Source organism: Theileria annulata, chromosome 4 (assembly GCF_000003225.4).
Source record: "Theileria annulata chromosome 4, complete sequence, *** SEQUENCING IN PROGRESS ***".
Lineage (NCBI taxonomy): Eukaryota > Apicomplexa > Aconoidasida > Piroplasmida > Theileriidae > Theileria > Theileria annulata.
In genome coordinates, this window is record NC_011098.1 from 317,505 (window position 1) to 329,661 (window position 12,157).

A 12,157-nucleotide genomic window follows, 5' to 3' on the forward strand; every position below is an offset into this window, starting at 1 on the left:
AATTAAGATTAATTAATAAAAAATAAAAACACGATTATAAATATATTAATTAAAGAAGGAATAATATTAAAGAAAAGTATGAAATATAAAAACACGTAAAATTATTGAAAATCGTCTGTGGTGTTGATTCTTTATAGAAATTCTTAAACACAATTTTATAAAACAATTTTATAAAATAATTTATATAATAAAATAATTTATAAAGTAATTAATATATAATTTTATATATTAATTTTATAAAAAGTTTTGATTAATAAAATTCTTGTAAATTTTCTGCTAATGATGTAATCATTTCTTCATCAAAGAATGTATTAATTGATACATCTTCTGTTAATCCTTTACGTCTACGTGTTTTGACTAGGAATTCTCGTGCCAAATGTGGTATTGGTGCTGGTTCCAATGTACGTAATATTATTGACTAAATATATTTTCCACCCCGTTACGGTGCTTGCTCAAGCGAAATACGATAACTAAGTACTAAAGAGTATATCTAACTAACTAAAGGAACCCTTTAAGGGTATAAGTAACTCCCTAATACCTAACTACTGTAGATAACTAAGTACCACCGGGAGATACTAACTAATCCCCCTAAGGTGTAACTACTGCCCCAAGGGGTCAAATTAGAACCCCTTAAGGTACTCCCCGTAGGGGATAACTAAACTAAATTAATTGGAAAATACTTTATCTAGAGGATCTCCTGGTACAATATTCCAATGATCAAACATTGATAAACAAAATGCTTGTCCACTTGTATCAACTCTATACATACATTAACACCAATTAACTCTACCTACTCTACTACTTAACTCTACTACATTAACTCTACTAAATTAACTGTACTAAACTCCACTACTTAACACTACTTAACTCTACTAAATTAACTGTTAATTATATATTACCTAAGATCAGTTTCAAAACCGAAAGATTCAATGGCTGGTAGATATGCATGTACTATATAGAAAGGTGTACCAGGTTTCGGCATATCTTTAAGTACATGTCCACGTCTTTTTGATAAGATTTTATATGCTTCTGATACACAATCTGCTGGACAAAATATTTCACTAAATAATATCGGCTCCATTAATCTTGGTGTACTCAATAAAAATGATGAATAACATAATCTCCTATTACATCATATTACTACTAATTAATATATAGTAATAATAAGTAGTTAAGGGTTATTAGGAGTAGTTAAGTATTTAGTAGTTAAGGGTTATTAGGAGTAGTTAAGTATTTAGTAGTTAAGGGTTATTAGGAGTAGTTAAGTATTTAGTAGTTAAGGGTTATTAGGAGTAGTTAAGTACAGTAGTTAAGGGTACTAGGTAGTTAAGTGTATGTGAGTGAGTATTTGATTACCTTGTGGCTGGTATAATTTGTCCTGGTGTAATATTAATATATTCATTTGATAATTCACAATTTATTAATCGAAATTTAACATTTCTAAATAATATTTAATTAGAAATATTCGGTTACGGTGTTACGGTGCTTGCTCAAGCGAAATAGGATAACTAAGTACTAAAGAGTATATCTAACTAACTACTCCCCGTAAGGGTCTAAGTAATATACTGACTATAACTACTGTAGTTAACTAACTAACTACTACCTAGAAGTATATAACTAACTAGACCCCGGGAAAGGGAGCTAAATATACAATAAGTAGACCCCGGGAAAGGGAGCTAATTTTACAGCTATGGAGTGTACTATGGGAAAGAGAGCTAACTAAGTACTAGAAGTGTATAGCTATATAATTAGGAACCCCTTAAGGGTATAACTAACTATAGTAGATAACTAGGATAACTAAAGTACCCCTTAGGGGTAACTAAGTGGTGATATCGGAGCTGCTGTTGCAAGCACCGTAACGCAGTACCTAATATGTTCTTCAATTAATGGTCCTTCTTTAATAGCCCATTGAAATCCTTGTATAATAGAAGATTTAATATGATTTAATAAATTTATATCAACTTCATTAGGTATTGTATCATTTATTAATACATCTGGTATACCATTACCAAATGACCATACATTCTTTATATCCAATATATCCCATTCTTTATTCAATTCCATATCCAATCCACTCATACCCATACTACTCATTCCTACTCCTCTATAAACTCCTCTATTAACTCCATTCAATCCCATACTATCCAATCCACCATTCAATCCCATACCATTCAATCCACTATCCAATCTTATACTATTAACTCCTATTGTAGAATCTAGTAAAGTAGAAATATTACTTTCTAATGGTTGTGAGATCATGTATAATTTATTTTTAAGATTATTTGTATGTGTAAATGTTATGAGAGAAGTGGATTCAGTTATAGTTTCACTGAATTTAACAACAGGATCCGAGACTTTAATTTCTAAATTACCAAATAATCTTAGATCATGTAATATACAATCTAAATATAATTCTCCTGTACCAAGTATTATATGTTCTCCACTTTCTTCTACCTTGACTAATGAACCTGGATAACTTTTTTCTATACTTCTTAATCCATTTATCATTTTTGGTAATTCATTTGGATTCAATGGTTCTAATCCTATTTTAAATATTGGTCTAATACATTTTATATTTGTTATTATTTTCATTAATTCTAGTTCTTCCGTTACGGGGCTTGCTCCAACGGCACCAGTATCAACAGCCCCGAAAGGGGCTTCCTTATTATTATAAACTCCATTAGTATTAGTATTAGGTCCATTAGTAATAGTATTAGGTCCATTAGTATCTGTTGGACCAAGCACCGTACTGGAGGAATTAACAATAGTAGTAATTTTATAATGTGATAAATCAATACCAGATAACATAACCCAATTCCCAGCAGTCATATTAGTAACTTCAATACGATATCGACCTTCATAAATCCAAATATTAGAAATATTACGTATAATAACATCTTCATCATCATCTAATGTATAACTTGGACCTAAAAGTTTAACTTTTTGTCCTTTAAATATTGTACCACTAAAAATTCTACCAAATAAACTAAATCCATCATCAAAATAATAATTTTTCGTTATAAATATTATTAATGGACCTGATGGATCACAATTTCCAACACTATTTAACAAATTCTTATAAAGTGTACCACTATAATGACATATAAATTTATTCAAATTATTCTCTAATGATGATGGTATTGTTGTTAATATCAAATCTACAAATGCTGATGCATCTGTAAATATTTGATTAAATACTTTACGTATTATCTTATTCGTTGTTAATTTATAATCTAATTTTCTTAATATTATTTTTTTCTTATTATTTTTAAAAGAATTTTCTATAGAAGAATTTTCTTCATCTTCCTCGTCTTCCATATCCACATCTTCCATATCATAATCTTCAGTATCCAAATCTTCAGTATTAAAATTCGTATTTTTAGTATGTGTTAATTTAGTATTGAATAAAGAATTGGATAAATCAGATAATATAAGATCTAAATCTTCTTTTTCATCACTAGCAATATGTGATATTAATTTATATAAAGGTTCCAATATAAATACTACAAATGTTCTTTCCAATTCTATTTCTATACATATTCATTAATTTTATTATACTCTAAACTATTTAATAGATATCTAAGAGCTATCTAAGAGTATCTAAGGGATATTAAGGTATATAAGGAGTATTTTAAGTATCTAAGGCTATTTAAGGCTATTAGAGTATCTAAGGGCTTCTAACGCTATTAAGCCCATAAGCCTATTTACGCTATCTAAGCCTTATTAGAGGTATATAAGGGTATATAAGGAGTATTAAGGCTATTTAAGGCTATTAGAGTATCTAAGGGCTTCTAACGCTATTAAGCCCATAAGCCTATTTAGGGCTATTTTAGGCTATTAAGTACTAGGCTACCTAAGAATACTAGCTACTCTATCTACTCTAGAGTATATTAAATAATTACTATTATTACCGTTATTTCCTTCTTCCATACCATTAACTCTATCACTCGTACCATCCAATCCATCACTCATACCATTAACACCCACTCCATTAGTACGAGTACTATTAGTAGTAGTATTATTGGTAGTAATAATATTATGTATAGGATCATAATAATAATTACCATATAACAATTTCGAGAATTGTGTTACATTATCATTTGTATATAAAGTTGCAAATGATTTCAATGTAAAAAATATACCAAATTTACTTGATCCAAATCCTACATTATTATTTTTAGGATCAAATAATTCCGTTACGGTGCTTGGTCCTAAGGTACCCCCAAAAGGGGTTTCCTTATCCCCAAAATGGGTTTCCTTAGTATTAGTATTACTACTACTAACCTTAGTACTAGTAGTACCTGTGTGACCAAGCACCGTACTGGAGGAATAAATAAATTGATTAATTTCAATAATTGTATGTTGTATTTTAAGATAAGCATCAGCAGGTGGTAATTTTAATTCTAATATTAATCTATCAATACAATTTAAAATTAAACACATGTGTACACCAGTTTGTAAACATTGAATAATAATTTGTTCAGTTACTTTAGTTAATCCAATTAATACATCAACAATTAATACACAACCATCACAAATAGCTAAAGAATATACAAACTCATCCATAAAATTCACATGTCCTGGTGTATCAAATATATTAAATAAATATGATTTATATTTCGGATAATTACTCTCTTCATTTATCTTCTCATATAATCTATTCTCTAATATTATTGATATTGGTGTACTCTTTATACTCAATTCTCTTAATTGTTCATCCATTCTATTATCCATATATCTATTATATTCCATATCACCATTCCTATTACTATACTTATTATACTTTACAGTAGATTTATGAGAATTTGTACTATTATTTGGAGAATTAGAATTATTGGTATTATAGTGAGAATTGGTATGAAATGTATGGGTATGGGTATGTTGACGTGTAAATTCTATTAAACGATCAATAAAAGTAGTTTTACCATCATGAAAATTACCAGCAATACAAATATTACGTATAAATTGTGGGTTTTTAGTAATTGATGATAGAAATTGAAAATTAAATTTATTTTCTGGTAAATTCTCTTCTAATATATGAAAATTCTTTAATGTTATATCTGAATCTAATTTATATTTCTTTCTTTTATTTATTTCATTTGATTTTATTATTGGTATTTCTATTGTTTGTATATCTTCTTCTCTAATATATACTTCTACTCCTTTATATACTTCTTCCTCATTTACCGTATCTTTTAGAGAATTTATAGAATCTACTGAATCTTTTAGGGAATTAATAGAATCTTTTAGAGAATCTACTACAGAATCTACTTTTAAATTATCTATAGAATTATCTATAGAATCTTGTATTTTATTATTATGATTGGAATTATAATTGGATTCAGTATCTGAAATATCAGAATTAAAACCATTATCATAATCATCTTCAAATCCTGGTCCAATATAATTACCAAATTCATCATACAAATTTTGATCCATATTAAACAATTATAACAATAGAAATTATCCAATCCAATCAAATTAAATTATTTAAATCAAATTAATAAATTTAAATTAATTTTAAATTATTAATATTATTAATATATTATTCCCCTATAATTTATGATGTTGTATAAATTCTATAATTTCATTACATTATCATATTAATTATATTTACTATTAATTAATTTACTATTAATTATCTTTTTTTGTATATTTAATTTTTTTATATATATTTGATTATAATTTTTGTGTGTAATAATATTTTTATAAATTTAATGAATAAAATAATAAAAAATTTTATAATATATAATTTAATATTTGTATATAAAATATTAAGTATAAATTATGATAAATGTGATTTAATTGTTGATTCCGCTATTTGTATTAATAATAATGAAAAAATTATACTACCAGATGCTATACGTTCAGGTTTATACTTAATTACTTACTAACTTAGACTACTTACTTAAGTACTTAGTTAGTACTATGGTATTAGTTAGTTACATTATTAGTATTATTGGGCTTGACTCCGTTACGGTGGAAAATAAGACTACCAAAATTGCTCCTAAGGGAGCTAATGACACTTTTAGTACCCCTGGAAAGGGAGCTAATGGTAGTATAATAGTGTACCAGTCACTGTTACGGAGAAAAATTCTAATGAAATTGCTGCTGTAACTAATTCTAGGGAGTCAGGTACTTTTACTACTATTGGACCTGACACCGTAACGGAGTACCAAAATTGCTACATCTAATCCCTTAGACTACTCTACTCAACCACTAGAGTACTTAAGGCTTACTATAGACTACTTAATACTAGACTAGACTACTATAATTATACTACTCTAGAGTAGTTAAGACTACTTAATTATTAATAATAATGATATTAGGTAGAATATTATATATGAAATTTGATGAGATATATCCAGTGGATAGTAGTGGATATGGTAATCATGGTATTGGTATAATATCAGGACATTCAGGATTTGGTGGTATTGGTACTTCTGCATATTTCAGAAATAATTTTATATACATTAATAATCATAATTTAAATAATAATAATAATCATTTGAATGGGAAATTTAATAATTTGAATGGAAAATTTAATGAATTAATTGGAAATTTCAATGGAAATACTTTGAATGGGATTGGTAATGGGATTGGAATTGGAAATGGAAATTTGATTGAAAATGATTTTACAATAATGTTTTATATTTATATGTTAACTGATGAAAAATCTTTACAAAATTCTTTAAAATTTAATCAATTCTGTACTATTCTACATAAAGTAATTTTAAACTCATTATTACTTAATTATTTACTAACTATAGTAATTAATTAGTACTATGGTATTAGTTAGTTAGATTATTAGTATCATTGGACTTGACTTCGTTACGGTGTCTAGTACCAAGGGAAAGGGAGCTAATGACACTTTTAGTAGTACTGAAAGGGAGCTAATTCTATGGGTATGGAGTGTACTAATACTAAAAGTACTATTACTGAGGAAAATAGTACTAGAAATCCTGCACCTAAAGTACCTACTGGATCTATAGGTACTAGGTTCTAATCTCAGTCCAGTATTACTACTGGTAATGAGTATAGTACAGTTGGACTAGACACCGTAACTGAAGAAAATTCTATTTCTGCTCCTTAATTACTTTACTAGACTAGTCCATTAACTACTATAGACTACTTAATTACTCTAGTTAGATTATTAGTATTAAATGAGTATAAGAATGAATAGGGATATAAAACAGATTTAATAAATGAAGCATCACCAGAAATATCAATAAATCCATTAGTAAATATATTTATTAATTCATTTTTTTAATTAGTCTGGTACAATCAAAATATCAATTTCATTACAAGGAAATAAAACTATCGGTAAAATATTTCACAATTTAATTAGTTTTCCACTTTAATTTTAATTTTTTCTACTTTAATTTTAATTTTTCCACTTAAATTTTAATTATTAGAGTTAACATCAAATTCAAAATTACAACATCATCATTGGTATCATATTACACTTGTTCGAGATAAATACGATATACTTTTATATATCAACGGTAATAAATAATTACTAAATTTTCCTAGTTATTACGAGTAGACAAATTTGTTATCATGAGTTAACAAATCTAGTAGTTACGAGTTTACAATTTAGTTATTACGAGTTAACAAATTAGTTATCACGAGTAAACAATCTATTATTCATGAGTTCACAATTTGATTATAGGAATATTGGATATGAAATATATAACAAAAGGTAATTTTTTTAATATATATAAATATTTAGTAATAACAAGAACAAATAAATTACCATTATATATTGGTGGAGCACCATTTAATAATTGTGATTTCCCATTTCTACTTGATGAATTATCCATTTTCTCACATGTATCATTTATAATATTCATTATTCTATAGTAGTCTTAAGTACAGTAGCTCTAGTCTTAAGTATAGTAGTCTAGTCTTAAGTAGTTAAGGGTATTATGTAGTTAAGAGAGTCTATAGTAACCCTTAAGTAGTACAGTAGTTTAATATGTTATTTAGTTAACTATTGTATTAGACATCGTAATGGATGTTATATAGGCAATTGGAATGGATGAAATACAAGCAGAAGCATCATTTTCATTAGGTGGTATAGAATCTTCATATATTACTATCGGTTGTACTAATTGCACGTAATACTTTTAATTACTCTTAACTAGTTAGGAGTACTTTGGAGTATTTAATTACAGTAGACTACTACAGTTTACTATAGACTACCTACTGACTAGACTACTGTAGATAAGACTAGTTATGAGTATATAAGTATATAATAATTAATTAGTAAAGAAGAAGGAATGATATCATGTCCTGATGGTTATCATTTATGTAATAAATTTGAACTTTATACTGGTTTGTTTTTCCGTTACGGTGTGAGGTCCACGGCCAACAGTACCAATATCCCCGAAAGGGGCTTCTTAACCCCCGAAGGGGCTCTTTTAGTTATATACATAGTTATCTAGAGTAGTTATACCCCTTACGGGGATTAGTTACCGCTTGACCAAGCACCGTAACGTAGTAATTTGTATATATAGGAGGATATAAAGTAGCTAGAAAATTATCATTAAATATTAATGATATAATGGCATCTGCTTCTGCTGAACCTTCAAATGGTATAGCATTATGTTGTACTAATTTATAATACAATTTAATCAATTTAATTTATCAATTGAATTAATTAATTTGGATTAAAAACCTAAATCTTCTTTAATTCCTTTTATCATCTAATTTATTCATTTATTCATTACACATTAATTATTACTAGACTATTGTACTAGAGTATTGTAATAGAGTAAATTAGTAGTAATATTGGAGCAAACACCGTAACGGTGGAAAATTCTACTATAATTCTTGCTGCACCGAAGGGAGCTGATGGACCCTTAGGTACTAGGTTCGAATCCAAGTACCTCAACACTGCTCCTGGACCCTTAATTATCTAATATACCTAATAGCCTCAATACTACTTAACTACTTAATACTACAGTATATTACTCTTAACTACTTAAGACTACTAGATTAGAGTATATGATACATTGAGTAATGATAAAGATTGTTGTAGATTTAAAGGTTTTTTATGATTAAGGAACCAAGAAATATATTCTAATCTTTGATTAATTTCACAAGTATTAAAATTATTAAATGGTAATTCCAATTTACATTTCTTACAAATTTCAATTAATTCTATATCTAATCAATTTTTATTATATCAACTTACTTTTCTCAATCATCTATACAATTATAAAAATTACGTTAATAATAATAAATTGAGCTAAATTAAGAAAAATTACGTTAAACTAAGTTATTAGGCTAATAATTAGAAAATAGAGTTAAATTAAGAAAAATTAGAGCTAAAATTGGAAAAATAGTGTAAATGTGTAATATAAAATATTATATAAAAAATTTTTGTTAATGAATTTAAATATAATTTTAGTTGACATATTTTTAATATTTGTATTTAAATATTCTTCTAATAAAAGAATCTTATCGCATATTTATACTAAATCACTTTTTATTAATAAAATTAATACTTATAATAATTTATATAATTCTATAGATGAACAAGTAATTTTAAATTAATTTTAATTTTTATTTTAATTAATTTTTTTTAGAAAGAATCATATAATAAATTATTGGATGAATTTTATATAAAGAATAGAATTATATTTCTTTCTGGTGAATTAAATGATAAAGTTTCATTTAAAATTATTTCTTCTATTTTAAGAATTAATGAAAATGATCCAAAATTACCAATTAAATTCTATATCAATTCACCTGGTGGTTCTGTTACTTCTGGTAATTTCATTACACAATTTCTCCATACATTATTTTTTTTAGGGTTAGCAATATTTGATATATTAAGAAGTTTGAAAATGCCAGTAGAGACTATATCATTAGGACAAGCAGCTTCTATGGGTGCTTTTCTTTTAGCTTCTGGTACTAAAGGAATGAGATATGCTATGCCAAATTCTAGAATTATGATACATCAACCTTTAGGTACGTTACGGTGTTCCGTTACGGTGCTTGCTCCAGCAGCTCCAATAATCACTAACCCCCCGAAGGGACTATATAGTTATATACCTAGTTATGACCCTTACAGGTTCCTTTAGTTAGTTATACCCCTTACGGGGTAGTTAGTTACTGCTTGACCAAGCAGCGTAATGGAATAATTAGGAGGAGCACATGGACAAGCAAGTGATATAGAAATCCAAGCAAATGAAATATTACAAATTCGTGAAATATTAAATACAAATTTATCGAATTTTACGGGAAAAAGTGTAGAAGAAATTGAAAAAGATTGTTCTAGAGATAATTATATGAGACCATCAGAAGCACTTCAATATGGTCTTATTGATCATATTATAAATACACATTAATCTTTTTTTAAATATATATTCATAATATAACCGTATAACCATAAATTCATAGTATATAACCCTAAACAGACAGTCCTTGAGTACTTAAGGTTTGTACTAGTATATATATACTAGTATCCTTAAGTATTTAACTACCTAAGACTACTATAGACTAATTACTATTAGGATGACTTAACTACTCCTAATACCCTTAGACTACCCTTAGATAGCTATAGTACCTTAACTACCTAGTAACTCTAGTACTAGTAGTATACCCTATGTATAGTTAGTAAGTATAGTACATTAGTACCTCTAGACTACTACTACTATGTGAGCAAGCACCGTTACTGTTACTAAGGGAAAGGGAGCTTATTCTATGGGTATGGAGTGTACTATGGATAATAAGGATACTAAGGAAGCCCCTTTCGGGGCTGGTACTGAGGAATCGGGAGCCGTTGGAGCAAGCACCGTAACTAATATAAAAATATTATACAAGATTAATTTTCATTATTATTATCAATACTATTAATGGATTGATTATTTTTTTTATTATTGAAATGATTTGGTGTATTAGTAACTTCAATTCTTCGAATGGGTGAGAATTGTGAACATTTAATAATAATACTAAGGATACCATTATCATAACAAGCTGTTGCAGTATTATCCATAGCATTATTTGGAAGTTTGAAACGTCTATAAAAGAATCCAACTTTCCTCTCTCTAATTTGAATATTCAAATTATCTCCAAATTTCTCATATAATTCATCTTTAGGTCTAGGACCTAAATGTATAATTAAAATTAAACTAGTTACAATCTATAGTTAAGGAATGCTAGAGAGGTATATAAGGGGTAACTAGGGGTATTTAAGGGGTAGTTAGGTAGTTAAGAGGTAATTAGAGCTAGTTAAGGGATGATAGAGAGCTATATAGTTAAGAGGTAACTAGGTATATTAAGGGTATTAGGTAGTTAAGGAGTATTAGGAGTATAACTAAGTACTGTAGGTATATAGTTAAGGGTATAGAAATCCCCTTTGGGGACTAAGAAAGACCCCTTCGGGGGGTTGTTGGCCGTGAACCTCACACCGTAACGTACCAGAAACAATCATTTCACCATCACCAATATTAATTTCAATATCAGAAATAGGAAAACCAGGAAGTTCCATTAATGTAACCAAAGTATTATTATCCTTATCAAAAAATGTATCAACAGTAGGATAAAATGTAATTGGATATTCCAAATCTTTAGGTGGTGTTATTTCCAATATATTATTTGGTGGTACTACTGTACTTGGTTTATACATTACTGATGGTTTCTCAACCTACAAAATTCATTTCACAGTCATAAAATAACTTATTTAATTTAATTAATTGGATTAAGTATTACGTAATCATGTGTTTTATTATAAATGTTATCAGAATCTTTGATAACAATTTCATCATTATCATTACATTTTAAAATGCAACTCATTTTTATTAATTAGCTAATGACACACTTGACACTAATATAAATATATTAATTTTAAAATTAGTTACAAACTAATTCAAAATTTTACAAATTAACTGAAAATGACAAATTAATATTACAAATGAATTTTTACAAATGAATTATTACAAATGAATTATTAAAATAATAAAGTTCCAAATGCTCATGCATATATCAACTGTGCACCATCAATGTCATTTATCCTTCTCTAATTAATTTACTAATTTATATATAAAAATTGCATTTAAATAATTTTTATTCTTAAAATTTATTATATTCTTGAAAAATCTTACACATTAAATTTAAATTATTAAAAAATTTTTAATTAATTATTTAA

General features: G+C 27.2%; 5 protein-coding genes across 5 annotated transcripts, besides 3 other annotated features; 3 read left to right on the forward strand and 2 right to left on the reverse strand.

Annotated features, from left to right (window-relative positions):
• Positions 1-250: 250 nt before the first annotated feature.
• Positions 251-5,439, reverse strand: TA09375 (U5 snRNP subunit, putative; the record flags this gene model as incomplete). Its single annotated transcript, XM_947751.1, has 7 exons — positions 251-418; positions 681-759; positions 900-1,124; positions 1,357-1,440; positions 1,474-1,489; positions 1,821-3,530; positions 3,912-5,439. 7 exons carry the CDS (start codon positions 5,437-5,439, stop codon positions 251-253), a joined length of 3,810 nt encoding a protein of 1,269 aa, XP_952844.1.
• Positions 5,440-5,717: 278 nt separating this feature from the next.
• Positions 5,718-6,781, forward strand: TA09380 (uncharacterized protein; the record flags this gene model as incomplete). Its single annotated transcript, XM_947752.1, has 3 exons — positions 5,718-5,871; positions 5,900-6,055; positions 6,330-6,781. 3 exons carry the CDS (start codon positions 5,718-5,720, stop codon positions 6,779-6,781), a joined length of 762 nt encoding a protein of 253 aa, XP_952845.1.
• Positions 5,736-5,789: a sequence feature (3 probable transmembrane helices predicted for TA09380 by TMHMM2.0 at aa 7-24, 57-79 and 230-252).
• Positions 5,914-5,982: a sequence feature (3 probable transmembrane helices predicted for TA09380 by TMHMM2.0 at aa 7-24, 57-79 and 230-252).
• Positions 6,707-6,775: a sequence feature (3 probable transmembrane helices predicted for TA09380 by TMHMM2.0 at aa 7-24, 57-79 and 230-252).
• A 120-nt stretch (positions 6,782-6,901) lies between the features above and the next one.
• On the forward strand, positions 6,902-8,924 carry TA09385 (uncharacterized protein; the record flags this gene model as incomplete). The annotated part of the gene is made up of 9 exons (XM_947753.1): positions 6,902-6,973; positions 7,184-7,240; positions 7,275-7,323; positions 7,416-7,505; positions 7,673-7,833; positions 8,029-8,120; positions 8,270-8,376; positions 8,520-8,597; positions 8,800-8,924. 9 exons carry the CDS (start codon positions 6,902-6,904, stop codon positions 8,922-8,924), a joined length of 831 nt encoding a protein of 276 aa, XP_952846.1.
• Positions 8,925-9,393: 469 nt separating this feature from the next.
• TA09390 (CLP protease, putative) lies at positions 9,394-10,358 on the forward strand (the record flags this gene model as incomplete). Its single annotated transcript, XM_947754.1, has 3 exons — positions 9,394-9,546; positions 9,594-10,053; positions 10,156-10,358. The coding sequence occupies 3 exons, from the start codon at positions 9,394-9,396 to the stop codon at positions 10,356-10,358; spliced, it is 816 nt and encodes a 271-aa protein (XP_952847.1).
• A 476-nt stretch (positions 10,359-10,834) lies between these two features.
• TA09395 (small heat-shock (HSP) protein, putative) lies at positions 10,835-11,805 on the reverse strand (the record flags this gene model as incomplete). Its single annotated transcript, XM_947755.1, has 3 exons — positions 10,835-11,118; positions 11,419-11,656; positions 11,722-11,805. The coding sequence occupies 3 exons, from the start codon at positions 11,803-11,805 to the stop codon at positions 10,835-10,837; spliced, it is 606 nt and encodes a 201-aa protein (XP_952848.1).
• Positions 11,806-12,157: the final 352 nt, after the last annotated feature.